The following is a 22,431-nucleotide window of genomic DNA, read 5'->3' as shown; positions in this document are numbered from 1 at the left end:
ACTAAGAAAATGTGATCCCAGTTAGGTGCTGCTTTTCTGGTTGCATTTTCATTTCAGAAATTATTTCTCTTTGTTGTTGATCTATCTGCGAAGTTTGAATTAAAATACAGGAAAGGAATGCTTGTATAAAATGCTTGAACTGATGTTTGTTGGCTTATATAATATGTTTATTGGGAGTTCTTTGAAATGACTATTCCAACTGAACTTGGCAGCACCGTTTCTAAGATCCTTTCTCTTTCAGAATAATGTGGAGCTTTGTATCTTCTGGTATATACCAACTTGTCCAAGGCAATTATTAACATTAACAACTAAGAAAATGGTGTCTCTTTAGTTGGATGGTGTGACAGCTTGCCTAGCTGTGGAGCCATTGGCCAGCCTCTCCTTGACTTCAAAGGTGTGACTCTGGTAGCTGTGACGTCTGTGGGACAGAGGCAGCACAATGAACACTCCTGAGGAGGAATGGGGCAGTTAGGCCTCAGTAAGGCACGACCATTGTGAGTAAAGTGCAAATAGAGTATTTTGAGTTGGTTGATAAGGATTGTTTTGAGATGCACCATGCAGTCTTCCATAGGTGGTAATACCTGGTGATTGTTGTGCAAAGGTTCATGTAGTTGAATTTGGGATGTAAAGGCCATGGCTCAGTAGCGGCCAGATGCCTGCTGTAGGTGTGTGGGACACCCCATGCGCGCTGCGCTTCCTTTCACGGGTGTACAAAGCACTTTGCTGGGTTCACTGGTGGGGGGTTAAAGCACCCCCCTCACAATGCTGGGGTTCCACAGAGCAAAGCCCCTGCTCCCCACAGCAGCATCCTCTTCCCGCCATGCCATCCCACCAGGGAGGAGCCCTCCTGCCATCCCCAAGCTCTCCTTGTGCCAGTGAGGGTTACAGGTCACCTCTGTGCCATCCCTTTTCCTTCTCCCTGCCCAGCGCTGTGCGCTTCTCCTCTGTGTGTCCCCAGTGCAGTGTTCCTTCCTTCTCTGTCCACCCATCCCAAGTGTAAGCAGTTCCTGGGCTAGGCCCACGTTAGCATTGCAGAAGTGTATCCCTAAACCTTGTCTGGGTCTCGATGCAGGCTGCCTCTTGCATGAAAATCTTGTGTTACCCACAAGGTTTTCTTAACAAGATCAAAGTAAATAATTAATTTCCATTACTGACACTGATTGATGAGAATTGTGTAACTAAGGATGTTATGATGATGGAAGAGAAAAAGTGATGTGAATTCCAGGAACTAGGCCAGGAGCTGTTAACGTGCCGCACGCCGTATGGAAGCGGTGACGCGCATGCAGCCTGCTCAGTTCTGTACTTGACACAGTTCGTGCCACTGGCTTCTTCCTGTTTCAGGGGCCAAAGAGAAGCAATCCCTTTGCAGGGGCTGCCAGGGTGCTGGGCAGTGCTGCTCTGCTCTGCGCTGCTCTTCCCTTCCCAACAGCAATGACACAGCGGTGCAGGTGCTACTGGCCCCACGAAGCAGGGTTTCTTTCCAAACTTTCCTCCTCTTGGTTGTTTCTCCTTCCTTTGTAACTGTTTTGTTTTTTTTTTTTTAATGGATCTGTTCTCATTTGCAGTTTTGTTCTCTGGCCTTTCACTACCTGTTAGGATGAGGTTGTTAGCACTTCGTTAACTGTCCTCATCGCCAGCAGGGAGGGAGTAGGGGAACCAGAAGACCTGTATGAACATACAGCTGTGTTACCTTCCAGCCAAGGACTCGCTTTTGCGGCTCATGGAAGTTCTCTATGTCTTAGCCACATTCTGAGCAATTCATTCTTTGGTTTTATATTAAAGTCTTAGATATTTGTGTCCACTGCAGATTTATTTTGAATGGAATATGTAAGTACCATGTATTATGGTATTTTTAAATAATCTATTGCCTATTTTGGGGAGGGGGAGATGACATATTTAGTCTTAGATTTGCACTGCTGGATTTTTTTAAGTGTAACCTTGACTGGTTATCCTGTTGTTTTCTTCTGTAAGAGTAGTCTTCTGAATTAAAGTTTGATAATTAAGTATTTCTGTCTCTGAGCATTTCATCATTCTGTACACACCAAACTGCTTCCTTCCTCCTGCCTGACCAACTGCTGGCAAAGGATTTGCAGTTAGTTTCTCTCTTTGCAGAACGGTGGCTGGTGGCAACAACGCAGGGCTGCCCATGCTCTGTGTCACTCCTGATGCCAGCGGTGCTCTTCTCCGGGGCTGGGGACTGAGTGCTGCCCTGTATTGCCTCACACGGGCTCTGACTTACAGGACCACTTGTCTCCCACTCCCTGGCCAACTCTGCGCTGAATCTTGTTTTAAACTATGAGTGTCCAGGTCAGGCTGAGCATGCTCGCCTCCAAGTTCCATGTCTCGGGAGCCTGTGGGCTGCTAAGAATCCCACTTCGGTGTAGCAGCGCTGAAAAGGTGCTGGGGCGGAGCTCGCTGCGCTGGGGCTGGCACAACCTCAGCCTTTCAGTGCTCAGCAGCCCCTGCTCACCTTTGCTGCCAGTTTGAGCCTTTCTCTCCCTCCTCTCCGTTTTAATTATATATATAAAAAAAGGATCAATTCAGTCGTGTTGTCACAAAACTCAACTATAACATCAGTGCTCCGCAGCCCCCCTGACATGTACAAACAGGCACTGCTGGGTGCCTTAGTTTCTGCATGCTCCATCACAGTGAGGGGCAATGTCATAACAGGGGCGGGGAGCAGCCGAATGCCCGACCCTCCCTCCCCTCCCAGTTGGTAATTTTGGGAAAGGCTCCCGCACAAGCACGAGTGCCCCGCTGCACCTCAGAGTGAAGCTGAAGGCTAGTGAAAGGGCGAGCTGTGGTTGCGTAAGGAGGAGCCCCAGGGCCGCTGCCTACGCGTGCACGGAGCGGGGCGGGATGCTAAACACGAGACCGGGGGCCGTTTTGCTCCCGCAAGGGGACGGGGAAAGCGGCGGGGGCAGCGGGCAGTCCCGAGGGGCGGGAGCAGGGCGGGCCAGGAGCCGCATCCTGGATCCGCCCCGGCCCCGCTGACTCACGGCGCGGCGACGAGCGCGGCCCGGCCCGGCCCGGCGTGTGCCGGAGGGAGATGCGCGGCCGCGCCGCGCCGCTGCGCGCGGGGCTGCTCCGGGGGCCGCTCCCGCCGCCGCCGCTGCTGCTGCTGCTGCTGCTGCCGGTACGGGTACGGCCGCGGCACGGGTACGGGAGTGGGACGGTGTCCGTGAGGGAAGCGGATGCGTGGGAGCGGGACGGTGTCCGCGGGCGGCAGCGCGGTTGCGAGTGGGAGAGTGCGATTAGCCGCGCGTGAGCGTGTCCCGCGTGTGGGCGTGCGCCCAGCACGGGGGGCACCGGCTCAAGGAGGTACGTGTCTCCTGAGCGTGGCGGCGTGGGCGCGAGCGTCCGCGGGTGTGCGGGCAGCGCGCTGCGCTCCGCTCCAGCGTGTGTGAGCACCCGCGCCCGTGGGGGTGCGCGGGGAGGCACAGCCCCTGCGTGTGCGTGAGCTCCGTGGGTGCGAGTGCGTGACGGTGCAGGCAGGAGGGTGCCGCTGGTGACAGCCACTGTGACCCGAGCGGGCCACGCGTAAGTGCGCGGGGTCCGGCACCGGGCGGAGCGCGGGCCGTGGGCGAGGGGGCTGTCACGCCTGCGGGGTCGGGGCCGTGCCTTGGCGGCGGCAGGTGCGCAGCGGCGACTGGCGCGGCTCGGCCCGGCTCGGCACCCAGGGCGGAGGCTGGTGTCTGCTTGGCAAAACATCCCCACCCCTGGGCCAGGCCGGGGCTGAGCGCCGAGTCCCTGCCGCGGAGCACTCGGCCCCTTCCTGCCCGCTGCTGCCCGCCAGAGTGCGGTGCCCTCAGGAGCCGGGTGGCAGCTTCTGTAGCCATGGGTGTTTCACGTAGCGTGGGCAGTGTGCCAAAGTGTTTTTGGCAGACTTTAGCAGAGCTGCTCCAGCAAAGGAAGCAGCAGACGCTGGCGCCGTGTTTCTGTGTGTGCTGTGCCGTGCCATACCCTCCATCGCTGGGAGAGCGAGTACCCCCGAGCCCGCGGCGTTGCTGGAAACTCCAGGCTGGCATGGTGGGAGCCTCAAGAGCACATCTCGTAGGAACAGCAGCCACCCTGCTGGGCTGAGGCTGGCCTGAAGTGCTGCTGGGGCAGACAGGACTGGGAGCTGTGGGGCCGGGGCAGCTCCCAGCACCTCCAGTTCTGCCCATGGCGGTGTGCGGGGAGCAGACGAGACAACCTTTGTTTGAGTGCTCTGTCACCAAAAAAAACCCAAACAGGAGTTGTGGAAGAAATGGAAGAAACTGTGAAACATCTGGGGGAGCGATAAACAGAGCCCTTGAGTACAGAGCCCACTGCAGCTCTGACAGCTGGGAGGGCTCAGCAGTCTCAGTTCTGTTTCCCTTGTGCAGGTGGCCTCACTGCAGAAGCTCCGTGTCTGCTCACCTGGCTTGTCCTGGCAGCTGGTCCCTGCCCCACTGTGTCCTCTGGGCAAAGCAAGAGCAAGGAAACTTGCTCTGACCTCACTTAAAAACTAAGCTGAAGGGGCAAATAATAGAATTGGGCTCAAACCAGAGGAGCTGTGGTGTGGCATGTTGAGAGGGAGCCGGTGTACACTCCTGGCAAGAGGTGCAGCCAGAGAACAGGGGACCCGACGTGTGTTGGGGCTGCTGGCTGTGGTGTTGGAGATGGGGAAATTTCAGGGACTCAAGGGAGAATGTGTCTCCTGGCCCATGGCTGGTCTGTTACAACTGGGTTCTGCTCTGCAGACAGGCATATGCCTACACATAGGGCACTGTCTTGGTACAGGCTGTCAGCTGGTCCCTGCTCTTCAGTCTGGCCAGGTCCCCAGGCCAGAATCTGCCTGGCTCAGGCTCCAGGAGTGGATACAGAGCAGGTGGGAGGCAGGGGGAGCTGCCAGGGGAGCAGCATGCCAGGTGCAGGTGATGTCCCTGGGTCACCCCTCGCTAGTGACCAGGACAACAGTTTGCTCAACTGGCTTCAGTGATGAGCCTGGGCACTGCTCTTCTCTCTGGCATCCGGGACAGCCTCGTCAGCCCTGCCTCTGGCTGGAGCTGTGTGAGTCCCCGTGCTGTTTGCTGATCCTGTTTGCTGACGGGGTGAGGCTGGTGTGTGTGCCGCTGGCCGAGCTGGCACTCGCTGTACGGACGCTGTACACGGAAGCAGTAGTTCCTCTGCCCTGCGTGAGTTCACAATTACTCCCTCAGTATCAGGGGAGCTGAAATGTCTGGCTTTGAAGGCCCCAGCAAGCATTCATTGCATTTCTGGCATGAAAAGTCACCCAACCCGTTTGTGTCTAGAAGGTGCCGGTAGCTGTGCAGTTTGTGTCACCTCTTGACAGGCACCCAGGAGCTGTGGCTTGGAACAGCCTCCATGCAGCTTGTCCCTGGCAGGAAGGCTGGCTCTGAGGCAGAGAAGGGGAAAGGCTGTGTGGCTCAGGGGCTTCACTGGTGGGATGTGCCCAGCGCTGCAGGAGCCGGAGACCGCAGGCACCGCATGCTGCCAGTGGTGCAGCCCACCGCGAGTGTGACAAACTTAGTATCGGGGCTTAATGGATTTATAAAACACAGCTCCCGTGAACAGCCATTAGCAGATGTGATTCTGCAGCTGTCCTGCATGGCTGGAGCTGGAGGAAGAAGCAGATTTAATACACAGGTGCAAGGAAATATATGATTTTTCCTCCCAGTTGTGCCTCAGTGGGGATGAGAAGGGGACTTGTGGCTCTTCCCTGCAGTCTGCTGCTGCGATGGGCAGGGCAGGGGTGGCTGCTGAGCTGCCTGAGATGGGCCAGGCCATGGGGGCTCATCCCCAAGCTTGGCCCTGCTCTCTCAGGATGGCATTTCTGTCCATAGTGCCTCAAAGGCAGTGCTGTGACTGTCCCAGAAACTCTGCTCTTTGTATCCACTCTGGATGGAAACCTTCACGCAGTGAGCAAGAGCACAGGGGACATCAAGTGGACCCTGAAGGATGGTGAGTAGTGACCTGGTGGAGTGCTCACTCACAGCACGACTCCTTGGGCTCATCACTAGCACCCTGCGGCCTGGTCATGCCCTGGGAGAGCCAGACCCCCACTGCCACCAGTGCCTATTTTGGGTCTGAAATGCAAATAGGCTGCAGACCAGGGCACGTGTCTGCGCTCAGTAAACACTGCCACGTTGTCCCCGCTCTCAGGGAGAGGCTGCTGACGTTTCACTCTCTTTTTCAGATCCTATTCTGCAGGTGCCGGTGTATGTGTCAGAGTGAGTGTCCCGGCCACAGGCAGACCACCCTTTGCAGGGCAGGCACTGCAGGAACCTCTGGGAGCTGCACGACTGCCCTGAGGAACCAGCAGATTCACATCAAGAGAGGGGAACGGCAGAGAAGTGAACTTGCAAGCCCATGCTGTAGTGTTGCCTTAAACCTACCCTCTGTGCTAGCACTTTGTGCGTGAGGAGGAGGAATTGCTGCTCCCTTTCTACAGACAGCCCAGAAGGTCTCAGCAGCACCACGCACAAAAGCATAGGAGAGAAGCTGAGGAAAATGTAGCTGAAGGTGCAGGGGGAAGACAAGACAGCCGAGAGCTCCCTGGGATGGGCATGGCACTGAGCCAGCCAGGCTGGTAGGCACAAGGGTGGCTGCACAGTTATGCTGCTGACCCAGAGCCAGAGCTCATCTCCTCTCCAATCCAGTGCTGGAGTTTTCCAGGAAAGGTCAAGCCCCATAGTGAATCACCCTGGGGCAAACTCAGGAAGGAGTTTCTTTAGTGCAGCTCCTCTTTAGCCCTTGGCACGTGCTGAGGCAGGGGCCAGCTCACCTTTCATCCTCCTCTCTCCTTTCCAGACCAGCATTCCTTCCAGACCCTAATGATGGCAGCCTGTATATCCTGGGAGGAAAAAAGAAAGAAGGCTTGATGGTCAGTGGGGATGCAGAGCTCAGGGTTTCCAGGCTGGGGGAATGGGGGTGATGTGCTGGGCAGGCTGAGCCCGAGGCTGTGGGGTGCTCTGGCATGTCCTTGGTACCTGGAAGATATCTACAGAATGGATGTGGGGCAGATGTGGGGCTGGGACCCTTTCCTTCCCCACCATTCTGTCCTGCTTTGGAGTTGAGCAGTGAAGGCAGATGAGGAGGAGGAGGCTGTGCCAGGGGACCTCTCCTTCCCACCCTGCTTCTGAGGGCAGGAAGGCTGCTCGGGGAGGTGTTTCTCAGGCTCCATGTCCCTGCTGCCATGTTTGTTGCAGAAGCTGCCATTCACCATCCCGGAGCTGGTGCAGTCCTCGCCGTGCCGCAGCTCGGACGGTGTGCTCTACACTGGTACGCTGAACCCGGCTGCCCACTGGTCCCGGGCACTGGGAGGGGAAGAGGAGGGGCTGTGTCGGGGCTGCGGGAGCTGAGGAGGGACAGGGACAGGAGGAAGCTCTCAGGGATGAGCAGCCGGGATGTGGACACTTACAGAAAAACTGTTTTCATCCTCAGGCAAGAAGCAGGACACCTGGTTCATCGTGGACCCCAAGTCAGGCAAGAAGCAGACCACTCTCTCAACAGAGGCCTGGGATGGTCTGTGCCCATCAAGTCCCCTCCTCTACATCGGCCGTACCCGTAAGCCTGTCCTGCTCCCCCTTCATCCATCTAGCCCCAGGAACGGGGTACTGGGCGGTGACCCCGTGCCCTGCTCTCATCCCCAGAGTACGTCATCACCATGTACGACACCAAGTCGCGGGAGCTGCGCTGGAATGCCACCTTCTCTGACTACTCGGCGCCGCTCTGGGACGAGTCCTACGGCTACAGTGAGTGGCTGCCCTGCATGCGGGAGCCACGGGAACCAGCTCGCCGGCACCCTGCTCGCAGTGGAGACCCCGGCTGTGCGGGGTCCCTGGGGTGATGCTGCCAGGGCCAGCGGGTCTCAGCAATGCTGATTGCTGGGGAAAATGGCTGCTGCACTGCCGCAGCTCTTGCAGGAGCAGAGCAGCAGGCACCGCCCACAGCCGGTGGCAGGAGTGCGGGAGATGGAGCCCCACGGCCAGCACCACTGCATCACCCCTTCTCCTGTCTTTGCCTAGAGATGGCACACTTCGCCTCGAGTGGGGATGGGCTGGTGGTGACACTGGACAAGGAGAGCGGAGAGGTCCTGTGGGCACAGAACTATGGCTCGCCCGTGGTCGGCATCTACGTGTGGCATCAGGACAGCCTCCGCCGTGTCCCCCACCTCAACCTGGCCATGGAGACCCTGCGCTACCTGACCTTCCAGTCACAGGACATCCACCTCCTCAAGTGGAGCTACCAGGCCGTGAAGGACTTTGCCGCCACCAAGACTCAGCTGCTGTACGTGTTTCTTGTGGGTGGCAGCCGGTGGCACTTGTGTTGCACGTGCTCGGCCACCCTGATCTGTGCCTGAGGGAGGGCTGATGCTTGTCCCTGCCTTGCAGGCCAGCGCTTTACGTGGGGAAGCACTCAGCCAGCTTCTACGCCTTGACCTCCCTGGTCCACAGCAGCGTGGCTCTGGTGGTGAGTGTCTCCACCAGCCTCTTTCAGCGTGAGCTGGGGCGGGTGCACGGCCCGGCTGTGCGGTGCCCCATGAGCTGTTGGGCCTCCAGCCGCAGGGCATCACGCTGGCCAGGATCAACGGCCCCACCACGGACGACGTGACCATGAGGGAGTCGGGGGAGTGCGAGATCACGCCCAGCACCGACGTGAAGTACCCGCAGGGCAGCATCACCTCGCCCCACAACCAGTGGCTCCTAATAGGTGTGGACCCTCAGTGGGCATGGGCTTCACCTGTGTCCACACTCGTGGAGGATCTGGCGTGCACAGTGGGATGATTGGGACCGAGGCTGTCACTCAGGGTCTGAGTGACTGCCTTGGGGCTGATTTCAGCTCATCCCCGTCCCCTCCCTAGGAGGGAGAACTTCTGAAGCAGGGCTTACAATTGCCCGTGGTAGGTGTGCTGTTGCACTGAGCCCAGCACACAGACACTGGGTTAATTAGCCTGGGATCGCTGTCACAGGGGCGACAGCTGCACTGATGTGTTTGGAAATTGGGGTAGTGTCTCAGAGCAGTGGCGGAGGAGGCACAGAGGAGCAGGCTCAGGACCTACTGTGTGTTGAGACAGGGGATGTTGCCCTCTGCCTCTCTGCTGACTGCTGCTCCTCCAGGTCTCCCTCTCTGGGGATGGAGCAGGCAGGTGTGACCTTTTTGTGACAGCCCTTCTCCAGGAGAGCAAGGGCTATCTGGCGAGTCCATGTCGAGCTGCGGACGTGAAGTACTGATGCTGTGGCCAACTGACACTGGCTCTGCTCTCCTCCCACTGCAGGACACCACGAGCTGCCTCCTGTGGTGCACACCACGATGCTGCGAGCCTTCCCAGAGAACCTGAGGAGGACCACAGAAACCATCATCCCCAGGGCCTCTCCTGCCAGGACGGTGTTCGATGATGTGAGTGACAGAGCTCTGCTGGGTCCTACCTCAGCTGCCTACTTCAGGCAGTGCTGGGTCACTGAAGGGTCTGGGCTGCCTGGGGCTGGATGGTGGGTCCCCAGCATGGGGTAGCATGAAGAGGGACTGCTGTGTGTGGGGCTGTAGTGGGAAGGGGGTCCCAAACCTGAGTGCCCAGCAGCCTGTTCCTCTGGGCTCACTCAGATCTGGGTGTCTGTTGCAGTTTCTGGCCCCGAGCAGCCGAGTGGAGCCGGCTGTCCGCAGTGAGGGGCAGTTCCAGCCCGACCCCACACCGAGGGAGCCAGTGGAGGTCTACCCGGAGGCTGGCACCTGGGATCTGGTGATGGCTGGTGTCGGCACAGCACTGCTGGGTGGGGGCGTCCTGTTCCTCCTGGTCACGGTAAGTGGTGGCCTGTGGAAAAGCTGCCACCAGCCACAGACATCCCACTTCTCAAGAGTCAGGGATTCCTTTTTTCCTGTCCTTTGGGCACAAGCAGGAGTGCCATGGCTACAATGAGCCACCCCATGTGCACTGGTGGTGCCCGCGTGGCCTGTGCCAAGCCCTGCCAATGCCTTAACTGCTGCCTGTGCCGAGCCCTGCCACTGCCCCAGCTCTGCTCTGAGCACTCCCATGGTTTGTGTTCCAGAAACTGCAGAAGCAGCATGCAGTGCAGCAGCAGCATCTGGAGAAGCAGATTCAGCTCCTACAGCAGCAGCAGGAGCAGCTGCTGCTCCCGGGACGGGTCTCCAGGGAGAGTGTCCCCGCAGAGCCTGAGGAGCCTGGGCTGAGCCAGGGAAGCGCAGGGCGGCTCTGGCAGAGCTCCAGCCCCCTGGCCGGCCCACAGGACCTGGGTAATGCGGTGGGCAGCCCGGGCCTGGCTGTCCCGGCAGCTGCCGCAGGTGTGTGCTGGTGGGACTGGGCAAGGTGTCGGGCAATCTGCCTGTAGGTGTTGTCACCCAAAGCGGGAGCAGAGATGTCTCACAGGGGAAAGGGCTGTGGCCCAGCTGAGGTGAGAGGAAATGCAAGATCTGCTCCTGGATAAACATGGGCTACAAAATCAATTGCAGGAGTAGGGCTGAAGAAATGACCAAGTGGTTAAAAAGATGTCCTTTGTGTAGGACTAAGATTCACAGGCTGAAGGATGGCTGTCTTCCTCTTCTGCAGATGCAGAACCAGACACAATTGTAGTTGGGAAAGTTTCTTTTAACCCCAAGGATGTGCTGGGCCATGGAGCTGGAGGAACCTTTGTCTTCAGGTAGGTGGCACACTGGGGTGCCTGCCCTCATTCTGGTCTCATTCTCCTGGGAGATACAAGGCCAGTGCCAAGGCAGCTCCTTCCCTGGTTGGTGATTGTTGATTCAGGGTTTTCAAAAATAGGTTGCCACACTTCCTTTTCATGGTCCTCATCAAACCTGTCTGGGAGGCTGAGCTCATGGCCTGTGGTAACCAGGTACCAGTACCAGGATGTTCCCCTGGCTCTGGCTGAGCCCATTCCCCAGCACTAAACATAGTAAAAAGCAAGAGAGGTTATTTTACTACAAAAAGGACAACAGAGCCCCCAGTTAGCAGCTTGCTGCAGGGATTTGTGGCTGTGACAAGTCTTTGAGTCACTCCAAGGTGATCCATGGCTGAGAACCCCAAGGGGCAAGTTTCCAAGCAGCCAGAGCTTAGCTGGGCGGTGCACCTGCAGCACTAGGCTCTGCTGTGGCCAGGCAGGGCTGTGCACAGACGCTGCCGTCACCTCTCCACACAGGGGATGGTTTGAGGGCCGTAATGTGGCTGTGAAGCGCCTGCTGCCCGAGTGTTTCCATCTCGTGGACCGTGAGGTGCAGCTGCTCCGGGAGTCAGACGAGCATCCCCACGTTGTGCGCTACTTCTGCACCGAGAAGGACAAGCAGTTCCACTACATTGCCATCGAGCTCTGCTCTGCCACGCTGCAGGAGGTGGGCCTGGGGCACACAGATGGGCCTGTGGGGCTGCCCTAGATGTCCTCAGCCTTTTGTTTGTAGGGCAGTTGCCAAGGCTTTAATTTGTGCTGTTAAGGAGATCCTGCAGTGCTGCAGCAGGAGCAGGGAGCTGTGCATGCCCAAGGGTTGGCAGCCAATGGCTCCCGGGTTTGGAGCCCTCTTTGGGGTTCCTGCCTCGCCACAGACATACAGCCCTACTTCAAACCTCTTTCCCAGCAGTCAGAGAGAACAGGGGTTGGATTGGGCATGGGCAGGCCACGAGGTACTTTGGAGAGGCAGAGCAGCAGCAGCAGCAGCGCTGCTCCTATATCAGTCAGGCCCTGTGCTTGTGCTTCTGCTGATTTGCCCTTTCAGGAGAGACAGGGCAGCTCCAAGTCCCGGCATCGCATCCTTTCCCCACTATGTAAAGCAGGAGTGGTGCTGGCTGTGGAGGCCTGAGGGCATAAGTGAGGGCAGTTTGCTGCAGAGGGAATAGATGCCAGCTGGTAGATCTGGAAATGGCAAGCCTTGGGCACAAATGGCCTCCACCTGGGCTTGTCTCCTTCCACCTCTGTCAGCCTAGTGAGAAGTGTGTATCCCATCAAGGCTTGTCTTCTTTGCCTCAGTAAATCTGGCTTCAGTTCATCTCATTCTGCCTCTGTGTGGTTCCAGTATGTGGAAAGCCCCAGCTTTGATCGTCGCAGCCTGGACCCGGTATCTGTGCTACGTCAGACAGTGTCCGGGCTGGCTCACCTCCACTCCCTCAGCATTGGTAAGAACACAGTGTGTCCTGGCTGTGTCCTGGCCTTGGCTGGGGCTGCAGGGTGCAGGCAGCAGCTGTCGGGGTGGGCAGTGTGTGGGGCAGCAGGCTGCGACCTTCTCTGCTTCAGCCCTGCTGCTGCCTTGACAGGTGATGCTGTGCACTTTCTCTTCCAGTCCACCGTGACCTGAAGCCCTGTAACATCCTCATCTCTGTCCCAAATCGCCACGGGCAGATCCGAGCTGTCATCTCCGACTTTGGCCTCTGCAAGAAGCTTCAGGGGGGACGACAGAGCTTCAGCCTCCGCTCTGGCATCCCCGGCACTGAGGGCTGGATTGCGCCTGAGGTGTTGCAGGAGGCCCCGAAGGAGAACCCCGTCAGTGAACCGTGGATGCCACCCCGCGCCTCGGGTCCTCCTTTAGCCCATCACGGCAGAGCCCCCCATGCTGGCAGTGGCCTCATGGTGTGCTGCTGAAATGCATAACTAAGACAAAAGTTCTGAGAACCCAAGCCAGCCCCAATGCAGGGCCCCAGCACTCCCCAAGAGCACTGCCTCAGTCAGCGGCTGCGCCTGCGGGGATGGTGCCTGGCTCTGTTCAGTACAGAGTGTCTCAGCTGGCTGAGAAGTGCAGGGTGGGGAGGTTGGAGTAGGCCATGGCTCACTGCAAGGGCTGTGCTTCTGCTTGGCTGTTTAGCCCAGGGAATCCTGTTCCTGCTGGAAGCCAGTTGCCATACTGGTCCCTGGCAGGGCATACACTGGTGCTGGCAGCATGTTCTGCATAACCTCACTCCGGAGATAGTTTGCACAGCCCGCTGAGACCCCAGCAGCCCTGCCGTGGAGTCCTGACTTCTGTCTGTGCCTCCGAAAACCTCTTCTTTGATAAGGCCCCAATGTGATGGGTGCTTCACTGACTCCAGAAAGTGGAGCAGGCAGGAGGCCTGATGCACTGCATTTTCCAGCAGCTCTCTAGCAAGTGACTCAGCATTCACACAAAAGAATGGAAAAGTGGGGAGGCAAAAGCTTTCCTTGTCCTTTGCTCTGAGGATCCCATCTCCCTGTTTGTGTTTTGCAGACGTGTGCCGTGGACATCTTCTCAGCTGGCTGCATCTTCTACTACGTTCTGTCAGGAGGGCAGCATCCATTTGGGGACAGCCTGCGGCGACAGGCCAACATTTTGTCGGGCTCTTACCAGCTGAGCTGCCTGCAGGAAGAAGCTCACGGTGAGACCTTTCCCCACAGGCACATCCGCTGGAGGAGGGGGCACAGCTCCCAGTCCTTCCCAGTGGGATTAGTTCTCTGTTCTGTTGCTTCTGCTAGACAAGCTTGTTGCAAGAGAGCTTATTGCAGCAATGATCAGCCCCGACCCCCAGCAACGGCCCTCAGCCCCCATGGTCCTCGCACACCCCTTCTTCTGGAGCCAGGAGAAGCAGCTGCAGTTCTTCCAGGTGAGTATGTACTGTCCCACTGGGCAGTGAATGTAGACGTGCTCTGAAAAACAAGTGCTGGTCACAGCTGTGTAGGACAGGAGGCTCATTTTGAGCTACTTTTGGAAGAGGTGGAGGGTCCCCGGGTTTGGGACCAGGGCCAAACTGTCTCTGTCCCACCTGGGCACCACCTCAGCTGGAGGGCTCAGGGTGAGGGCAGTGCCATACCCACCCATCCCTGCTCTCGGGCACGCAGGACATCAGTGACCGCATCGAGAAGGAACCTGCTGAGGGGCCCATCGTCTCAGGCCTGGAGGCAGGGGCACGGTTGGTGGTGAGGACCAACTGGAGGATGCACATCTCCCTCCCGCTGCAGATGGGTGAGTGTGGCAGGACCAGGCTTGCTGGTGCTGTCCCTGCCTGCTCCTGCTTTTCACACAGAATAGGGCAGGGACTGGGGCTCCTGGGTCTGGTGCCCTTTACTGGGCAGGATGTACCTGCTTGTGCCAGGAAGGCAAATCCCAGGGCAGGTGAACACGCCAGCCTTGCCTTGGGAGGGCAGAGCGGTGTGCAAGTTCACAGCAGGCTGCACCGCCAGGGCCTGGGTGGCAATGGCACTGCAGGGGGCTGTGGCAGCTCCTTGCCCGGCCGCATCCACCTCACTCAGCGTCTCTCCTGTTCTCCCCAGACCTGAGGAAGTTCCGCACCTACAAGGGGGGCTCAGTGCGTGACCTCTTGCGGGCCATGAGGAACAAGGTACAGCTGTCCTGGCTCCCCCAGGTCCCCGCTGTCTGCCCCTGCCCCTGCTCACCTCACCTTCTCTCCTGCAGAAGCACCACTACCACGAGCTGCCGCCTGACGTCCGGGCAGCCCTGGGCTCCATCCCTGATGGCTTTGTGCAGTACTTCACCTCTCGCTTCCCCCGGCTGCTGCTGCACACGCACGGGGCCATGCGGGTCTGTGCCCACGAGCGGCTCTTCCACTGCTACTACTGCCAGGGAGGCGATGACAAGTGAGCAGGAAGATGCTGGGACAGCACCGGCAGTGTGAGGCTGCTGACTCCCTGCCCAGCCTGTACCAGTGACTCTATCTCACAGCAACTGGGAGCAGCCCCGGCTGCCCAGTATCACAGGGGTACAAGCAGCATGGGACAGAAGAGGTGAGAATGGGACCCACTGGGCACTCCTCTATTTGCCAACACAGTCAGACTCAAGACACCTGAAGGCATTTCTGTCAGAGAAGAGAAGAAAATGCCTTCAGTGGACAATGTTTTGAGAAGAAAGATGTTGCCTGTTCCTGAGGGCAGCTGGCAGAGCTGTGCCTCCACAGAGCAGTGTAACCACAGAGCCATGCCCCTGCGGGCCAGGTCCCAGCAGTGTGTACACCAGGGATCAGTGAGCTTCACCCTGTGCACCCTCCCATGCTGCACACCTGGTAAAGCAGCTCTTTGAGCATGTGTCTAAGATTGCCATATCCAGGACTGACACACCAGTCTTGACACTGGAGATGATCCCTCAGCCCAGGGAGTCAGTTTACAGGAGCCAGAGCTCAGAGCCGCTGTTCACAGCAGGGCTGCTGAAGACAGGGCCTCAGCACCATCCCAGAATGAAGTTCTTAATCTCATTTTCTCCAGGTATGGTCAGTGCCTGTAATGATGCCAGGCCAGAGCCTATACCAGCCCTGAGCCCAGGAGCCCCCAAGCAGTTCACACAGCAGCCCAGCTGGTTTGAGGACACAAAGGCATGGAATGATCCTTTCCATCTGAGCACAGGCCTGTGCCTGCAGGCAGGCAGGCAGCCCAGGGATGCTCTGGTCTACAGCAGCCCCCAGCACGAGTATTTCATCCCCTTTTCGCCCTCCACAGGCAGCACTTGCTGGGCCCTGGGCACTGCCGTGGCAACAAGAGCCTTGCAGCAGGGCTTCCTCTCTGAAAGAGTAATAATCTTGTACAATCCGATTCCTGGGTGCTGGGGTGTGGTTTTGTTACATGGTCACAAAAGGGTTTGTTTTCAGAATACTGTACTGCTTACAGCATTTTATACAACATGTTATTTAAAAAAACCTAACAAGCTTGTCTTGCTTAAAAATAAACTGGCCTGAGAGCACCAGTCAGTGGGGGGGAGAGAAGCCAAGACAGCTTCCTGGGCTCTTGGCAAAAGCCTGCCACAGCAGGCATCTTTCGCTAGCTCCAGACTTGTTTTTATGAACATCTTTCAGGTAATGAAGAAAATCAGCCAGATGGGAAAGGGGAGGCTGTTAGCCTGTGGGTTAGAACAACCTCCCCTGCAGCATAGCTGGGGAGACCAGCACAAAGGCAGCAACAACTCACAAGCCTGCCTTTGCTCATGACAAGCATCTCCCAAAACACCCTCCCCATTTCCTATCACAATCTGCTTCCCAACTGCACTGCATCAAGGGGCAGCCAAGCACAGAGCAGGGCTAGGGCTTAGCTCAGCCAGGGCATGGTGGTCAGGGCCATCACACAGACAGCAGGAGCATGGGAAGGGACAGCTCTTGTGCAGAGGGGCAGCCACAGGCAAGGTGCGGCTCCCACCTTTCCAGCCAGGCAAAGGGAATTCACGACAGGCTGGATGCTGCAGTGAACAATCTTTAATCGAGTTATGGAATATACAAAAGTTTAGGTTTCATGGAGATTAATTTCAATATTAAAAAGGCCAATTACTCAGTTTCACCTTGGACATCTTAAATATCTTACCTGAATTTCTACAAGAGGAAACAAAAGCCTAGAGCATCAGCACAGACATGTACAAATAACTTACATGATAGTTCTGCTGTCCCCATGCTTTGTTCTCTCAAGAGAAGGCCCAGGAGCCTCAAATAAGACTGATGGTTTTTGAGCAGGCTTTTGCCTTTGAGAAGTTAGAAAAAAACCTAGATATGCAATTTAAAAAATGAACTTTCTATTAGGAGTGGGGAGCAAGGAACCTTTGGGTACCAGTCAGAGTGAATGCCATTCCCATAGCGTCAGGGGTTTCCTTGTGGCAACGCAGCCATACCCAGGAGTGGGAGCCCAGCAATGCAATCAGAGGTTACTGTGCAGGCAGGGGTGCCACCGGACTACCCCATCCACAGCTGGGACAGTTTGGCACAGACGATGAGTCCATTGAGAACAAGGTCTAAGCAGAAGGTTTCACACGGGCTGAGCCAGACTTTGAGCTGAGGAGCTTCTCCACCATGGTGCGGGCGTAGCGCAGGCGGCTGGCCAGCTCCTTGCAGCAGCCGTGCTCCTCGATGAGGCTCAGCTTGTACGTGCGGAAGTCCCGTTTCTCATCTATGTATGTGACAGCAGCCATGAGAGGGCATAAGATGACTTTGGTGTGGTCCTGTGGGGAGAGAGCACAGTCATCCTGAGCACACTGCTCCCCGGGGATTGCATTTTCATAGCGTCATAGAAGGGTGGGGGTTGGAAAGGACCTGTAGAGCTCACACAGTCCAACCCCCTGCTAAACCGGGTTCATGTACGTCAGGTAGCACAGGAATGTGTCCAGGAGGGTTTGGAAACCTCCAGAGAAGGAGACTCCACGCCCTCCCTGGGCAGCCTGTGGCAGGGCTCCTTCATCCTTAGGATAAATAAGTTTTTCCTTGTGTTTAAGTGGAACTTTCTGTGTTCCAGCCTATGTCCATTAGCCCTTGTCCTGTCACTGGACACTACAGAAAAAAAGTGTCACCCCATCCTCCTGACATCCGTTCCTTTAGGTACTCATAAGTGTTGACGAGGTCCTGCCTTTAGTCTTGTCTTCTCCAGGCTAAAAAGTCCCAGGTTTCCCAGCCTTTCCTCACAAGAAAGAGGCTACAGTCTCCTCAGCATCATGATGGCCCTCTGCTGGACTCTCTCTAGAAGTTCTCTATTACTCTTGAACTGGGGAGCCCAGAACTGGACACGGGACTCACCAGGGCAGAGTAGAGGGGGATAAGAACCTCCCTCAACCTGCTGGTCACACTCTTCTTAGTACACCCCACGATGCCATTGGCCTTCTTGGCTCATGCTTAGTTTGTTCTCAACCAGGACTCCCAGGTCTCTCTCTGCAGAGCTGCTCTCCAGCAGGTCAACCCCCAGCCTATACTGGTGCACAGGGTTGTTCCTCCCCAGGTGCAGGACTCTGCACTTGCCCTTGCTGAACCTCAGTGAGGTTCTTCTCTGACCAACTCTGCCAAACCTCTCACAATGAACCATCTCAGTCAAAGGGCAACAAACCCATCTAGCCAGCCAGCTCAAGATCACTGCATCTAAGGACACAGCCCCTTTGTGAGCAGGGAGTGGCTGGGTGGCTTTCATACCAGCCAGGGCAGCAAGGACCCCCTGAGCGCTCAGCTCCTCCCCAGCACAGCCCCTCCCACTGCCATGCCCCAGCAGGTACTGCAGCAGCAGAGCCGCAGCCTGGGAAAGCACCAGGCAGTGGCTGCACCTGGAAGAAGTTGATCTGCACGGTGCCATTGCTGAGGTGAAGGATGATGGCACTGCGAGTCCGGAACCAGGTACAGAGGTAGGGCAGACGGGCCAGCTCATCCCCTTCCCGCGGCGTGATGTTGGCACCCGCCTTCAGCAAGTGCTCGCTCATGTAGTTCCGGAAGTACTTCAATAGTGTTATCTGCAGATGGGAAAGGCTGTGAGCAGACAGGCTGAGAATGATCCCCCAGATAGCTGACACAACCTCTCTGCAGAGTTTGAGGTGTCACTGCATGAATTTATGCAGTCTCAAAAATAAGTCGGTCTGGAAGCTGCTCACAGAAACGAGCCTCAGACAGCAACTAGAAATAAACAGAGCTGCTAGTGTCTGTCCTTGGGGCCATGTCTTAGCAGCCACGAGGAAATCTGACAGAATGCCAACAACCCCAAGCTACAGATGTTTTGCCCTGGAACCCACCCTGCCAAAGCCCAACAGGAGCAGCCATCCCCCCTGCAAGGGCTCCTGTCCCCAGGACTGACCTTCTTGTTCAAGGCAGAGGGGTAGGATCTCACAGTGAAGAAGGACTCAGTGCTGTTCTGCTCAATGTACTGCAAGCTGTCCCCATCATTGTACATAATAAGACGGGTGGAGTCATTGAAGAGAACTCCAACGCTGTTGTCACACAGCTGGTAACCTAGTTCAAAAGAGAGACCATCAAACACAGGGGACCAGAGGTTGTGTGAAATGCAGAGGCAGACGGTTGTGTTATCCAGGGGTTCTCCAACAGCCAACCCCAACAAACTCCTCTTTTGCAGGTCTGGGTGGCACTTTTCCTCATCATCCTCCCCCATATCACCGGCTGCAGAGGCAGCTTTAACTACCACAGTGGGCACAGGCATTCACTGCAGAGCGAGGGCAGCCAGCCATTTTTCACCTTAAAGTAGCCAAAGCTGATGTTTGGTGACCACTACTAAATACCTACTGAATTCAGAGTAATGGTCCTGGTGGTGGTCTTGGACACAGACAGTGCAATACTGCAATTAAAGAGCCAATGCCAAAATCCAAGCCTCCCCCAGCCACTTCATAAAGTGGAAGAGGCTGAAGTATTCCCTCTGTCCACCCATCCCACCTCAGTATTTACCTAGGCCATATTTATCCGAGTAGTCCACCCATTTGCTAACCCAGAAGATGGGAATGCAGGCTGGGTCTTCAGCTTCTTCTGCAAAGAGGAAAGGAGCTTGTTAGAAGACATTTTGCAGCCTCCTGTGCACCCCAGCAAGTGAGGCCAAAAGGAAGGTAGAGTAGCTACTACAGCACTTTTCAGCCTTCCAGTCTGAAATTGAGCTCAGCTGACCTCTCGCTTCAGACAAGAGCATCAGCATGACACAGAAGCAAGTTACCCAGAAAGGCTGGTGCCAGTGAAACTGTCCCCAGACTCACCTTGTCTCACTGTCACTCTCTCAGAGGGCTTGGCTGAGTTGACTGCAGTCAGCTGCTGCAACATATCAGCTAAATGACCACCAATAGTATCTCCTGGCTCCCGCAGAGCAGCTACATCTTCTTTTTCAGGCAAGTTCTCTACTGCAGGGCTCTCTGGTCCTGGACCAGGAAAGAGTGTGGAGGTATGATTAGTTTCTAAAGGCACCAGATTTGCATTCAAGCCCAGCTCTAGGAAACACACTATATACCATATAGCTAAAGCTAGTGCTGGTACTTCCTCCCTGCTGTGGTTCTGGGCAGAGAGAGATCTCCCTCTCACACTCACAGAACGCTCCAGGTTTCCACAAGAGCAGAGGTGAGGCAAGACTGCAGTCACCACTGAAGGTTCTGGGTGCTGCTGGAGGCCAGGGGAGCTCTCAGCACTGCAGCCCAGCCTCGCCTCCAACATGTGCACTGACCTTTGTTGAGCGCAGTCAGTGGCTTCCTGCCATTCAGCTCGAGCCCGCTGGGAGCAATGGAGAAGCGAGGGGCAATGGTGAGGCAGCTGGTGGGCAGGCGGCTGGGGATGTACCCCGTCGTGAAGAACTCGTCGTTCAGCAACTCGTCGATAGTTGGGCGCGTGGCAGGGTCAGACCTCAGCATCTTCTGGATGAGGTTAGCAGCTATGGGGTTGATGTGCTGAGAGGAGATGAGCAGAGTGGCAAGACATGGGTCAGCAGATAACACACACTGGCAGCAAACAAATTGGACGTGCAACCTGGGGGAAGTTCTGCTTGGAGTAGAGCTCCTGGGCCATGTCAGGCAAGCACAAGTCAAGCCTGGGGAAACAGAGCTGGGCAGGTATGGAGAGCTGTCTCCTGACAGCATGCAAAGCCTGAAGTTGACTGACTTTAGCAAGACCAAATCAACAGTAGCAGGATGAGCTGAGGACCCCACCCAGACCCTCAAGAACTTGAGCATGTCAGTTTAACTCCTCGTGCCAACTGCCCATCTTGGATTTATGCAGGACTATAGGGGAGCTGCTTGCTCCTCAAGAAGAACTTGGCCCTACAGGTTCACACCACCACTGACAGCCACCACCTTCCTAGCGCTCCCCAGAAAGAGCCATTTCACTATTATTAGAGAGTCCATTAAGTGACAGAAACAAGAGCAGCAAAAGGCTGGCTGAGAACTGCTGGGAGGGGAAACACATACCTTGGGAATGGTGTACTCGTTCTTCTTGATTCGGATGTAGGTCTCCTTCAGACAAGAAGTTTCGAAAGGCGGCTTCCCCACGAGCAGAGTGTACCTGTGTGTTCATGAAGAAACAGGTGTCAGCTTTGCAAAAGAGACTCTGGGACCTCTGTGTGGAAGTGACCCACACTAAGCACACTCTGGGACTTTCCCAGCAGAGGGAACACGCTTGGCATTGGACATGCAGTGGCTCCTGCTCCCTGAAAAGGGAAGCTGGGATCTAGTATTCTCTGTGGAAAGTTCCAGCTAGGAAGTGTAGGTTCTTGAGGAAATGCCTCGAGACAGCCATGTTGTGCAGGAGATTAGCCTCTAGTGCACATGCAGAACATGGGGGAAGCTGAGCTGGCTGGCAGCAGGGCTCAGCCAGGGCAGCAGACCTAAAACCGGGGCTCACCAAAACTCAGAGAGGCCAAGGAGAGTGGGAGTACAGGGCCCACGCAGTCTCATGGGCACACAAGAGGTGTTTTGACTCACATAATGCAGCCAATGGACCAGATGTCCACCTCGAAGCTGTGCCCCTTCTTTCCCAGCACCTCTGGGGCAATATAGTTCGGGGTTCCACAAAGGGTCTTCTTGCGTTCACCATCATATTCCACTTTGGTGGCCAGGCCAAAGTCACCTGGGAGAGACAGGGAGATGGAGTATGATTGCAACTGCTCTGGATGTCTGCTCCCTAGGGATGGGGTTGCTGCTGTGGGGCAGCCACAGGGGGCTGGCAGGGACTCACGTCACGGGTACCTACCTATCTTCACCTCCATATCGTCGCTGAGGAAGAGGTTGCCCAGCTTGAGGTCCCGGTGGATGACGCGGTGGCTGTGCAGGTACTGGCAGCCAAGGATGGTCTGGCGCAGGTAGTACCGCACCTCGGGCTCGCTCAGCGCCTTCCGCCGCTTGTGCAGCTCCAGCAGCGACTGCGGGGAGACGGCCAGCACCGGGTGACACCGCCGCCCCCACTCCGGCAGTTCCCGCCGCCCCCCTCGCCCAGCCCCGGCCCCTCACCCTGCGGCGGCAGAGCTCCAGCACGACGTAGACGAAGTCGGCGTCCTCGAAGAAGCCCTGGAAGCCGACGACGTGGCGGTGGGACAGGCTGCGGTGGATAGCGATCTCCATGGACATCTTCTCCTTCTGGTGCGGCTTCACCAGCAGCGACTTGGGCACCACCTTGCCCGCGAACACCTCCCGGCTCTCGGCGTCCGCCAGTTCATAGCACCGCGCGAAGCCGCCCTTCCCCAGGAACCGCCCGCGCACGAAGCTGCGCCGGGTCCGCGGGTCCACCAGCACCTTCGGTACCTCCTTCCCTCCCGTCGCCGCGGCCGCCGCGCCGCCCGCCCGGGCCGGCTCCACCGCGGCCACCGGCCGCGACGCCTTCCCGGCCGGCGCGCTCATGCTGGGCCCGTCCGGGGCGCTGCGGGTGCCGGGGGAGCGGGCAGGAGCGGGAGCGCAGGGGTGCGAGCGAGCAGGGCCGAGCAGCGGGGCTGGCGCTGCGGATTCAAACGCGGCCCCTGAGCGTTACGCGCCCGCGGCCGCTGCCCATTGGCCCAGAGGATTTAAAATCCACGCCGCCCGCCGCGCGGCACCATGGGAGCGGCCCGCCCGCCGCCCTTAAAGGGGCCGCGCCGCAACCGCCGCCCGCGCGCGCCGGGCCACGCCCCCGCCTCAGCGACGGGCGCGCGCGCCAGCCGTTGGCCGCGGCCGGGACGGACGGACACACGGACGCGCTCGGGGCGCCCGGCCACCGCCACCCGGGACGGCACCCGCTGCCGCCCGGTTTCCGGGCGCGGGGCCGGCACCGAGGCGGCGCTTTAGGAAGCTCCACGCGTCCCGCAGCTGCCC

The 22,431-nt window shown here is 57.3% G+C and overlaps 2 protein-coding genes across 5 annotated transcripts; one reads left to right on the top strand and one right to left on the bottom strand.

The window, feature by feature from the left end:
• The first annotated feature begins 5,858 nt into the window (after positions 1-5,858).
• On the top strand, positions 5,859-15,556 carry ERN2 (endoplasmic reticulum to nucleus signaling 2). 4 transcript variants are annotated; one of them, XM_061993472.1, is made up of 21 exons: positions 5,882-5,946; positions 6,182-6,448; positions 6,796-6,868; positions 7,194-7,266; positions 7,429-7,551; positions 7,638-7,739; positions 8,013-8,274; positions 8,379-8,457; positions 8,547-8,697; positions 9,263-9,384; positions 9,608-9,784; positions 10,032-10,284; positions 10,550-10,640; positions 11,139-11,328; positions 12,004-12,103; positions 12,268-12,467; positions 13,165-13,312; positions 13,410-13,537; positions 13,773-13,896; positions 14,205-14,272; positions 14,347-15,556. In XM_061993472.1, the coding sequence occupies exons 3-21, from the start codon at positions 6,866-6,868 to the stop codon at positions 14,530-14,532; spliced, it is 2,580 nt and encodes an 859-aa protein (XP_061849456.1). In that variant the 5' UTR covers positions 5,882-5,946; positions 6,182-6,448; positions 6,796-6,865; the 3' UTR covers positions 14,533-15,556. The 4 variants fall into 4 exon arrangements, with proteins under 4 accessions (XP_061849457.1, XP_061849456.1, XP_061849455.1 ...); XM_061993471.1 differs by having other exon boundaries at positions 6,182-6,574; XM_061993470.1 differs by having other exon boundaries at positions 6,182-6,665.
• A 618-nt stretch (positions 15,557-16,174) lies between these two features.
• PLK1 (polo like kinase 1) lies at positions 16,175-21,984 on the bottom strand. Its single transcript, XM_061993544.1, has 10 exons — positions 21,598-21,984; positions 21,341-21,509; positions 21,073-21,217; positions 20,560-20,653; positions 19,824-20,043; positions 19,366-19,524; positions 19,067-19,144; positions 18,465-18,619; positions 17,944-18,126; positions 16,175-16,860 (listed from the first exon to the last, which is right to left on the bottom strand). Exons 1-10 carry the CDS (start codon positions 21,982-21,984, stop codon positions 16,654-16,656), a joined length of 1,797 nt encoding a protein of 598 aa, XP_061849528.1. The 3' UTR covers positions 16,175-16,653.
• Between the last annotated feature and the right edge of the window lie 447 nt (positions 21,985-22,431).

Source organism: Colius striatus, chromosome 3 (genome assembly GCF_028858725.1).
Source record: "Colius striatus isolate bColStr4 chromosome 3, bColStr4.1.hap1, whole genome shotgun sequence".
Taxonomy (NCBI): domain Eukaryota; kingdom Metazoa; phylum Chordata; class Aves; order Coliiformes; family Coliidae; genus Colius; species Colius striatus.
This window is presented reverse-complemented; position numbering and strand designations above follow the sequence as displayed.

Excerpts from the sequence above, each read along its gene's own strand:
- ERN2 (XM_061993470.1), top strand. The coding sequence starts at position 6,601 with ATGCTGCTGACCCAGAGCCAGAGCTCATCTCCTCTCCAATCCAGTGCT. Across the intron at positions 8,275-8,378 it reads GCCACCAAGACTCAGCTGCT|GCCAGCGCTTTACGTGGGGA; the intron begins GTACGTGTTTCT and ends CCTGCCTTGCAG. Across the intron at positions 13,897-14,204 it reads CTCCCTCCCGCTGCAGATGG|ACCTGAGGAAGTTCCGCACC; the intron begins GTGAGTGTGGCA and ends TGTTCTCCCCAG.
- PLK1 (XM_061993544.1), bottom strand. The coding sequence starts at position 21,984 with ATGAGCGCGCCGGCCGGGAAGGCGTCGCGGCCGGTGGCCGCGGTGGAG. Across the intron at positions 21,218-21,340 it reads CGATATGGAGGTGAAGATAG|GTGACTTTGGCCTGGCCACC; the intron begins GTAGGTACCCGT and ends TGTCTCTCCCAG. Across the intron at positions 19,525-19,823 it reads ACTGACTGCGCTCAACAAAG|GACCAGAGAGCCCTGCAGTA; the intron begins GTCAGTGCACAT and ends TTCCTGGTCCAG.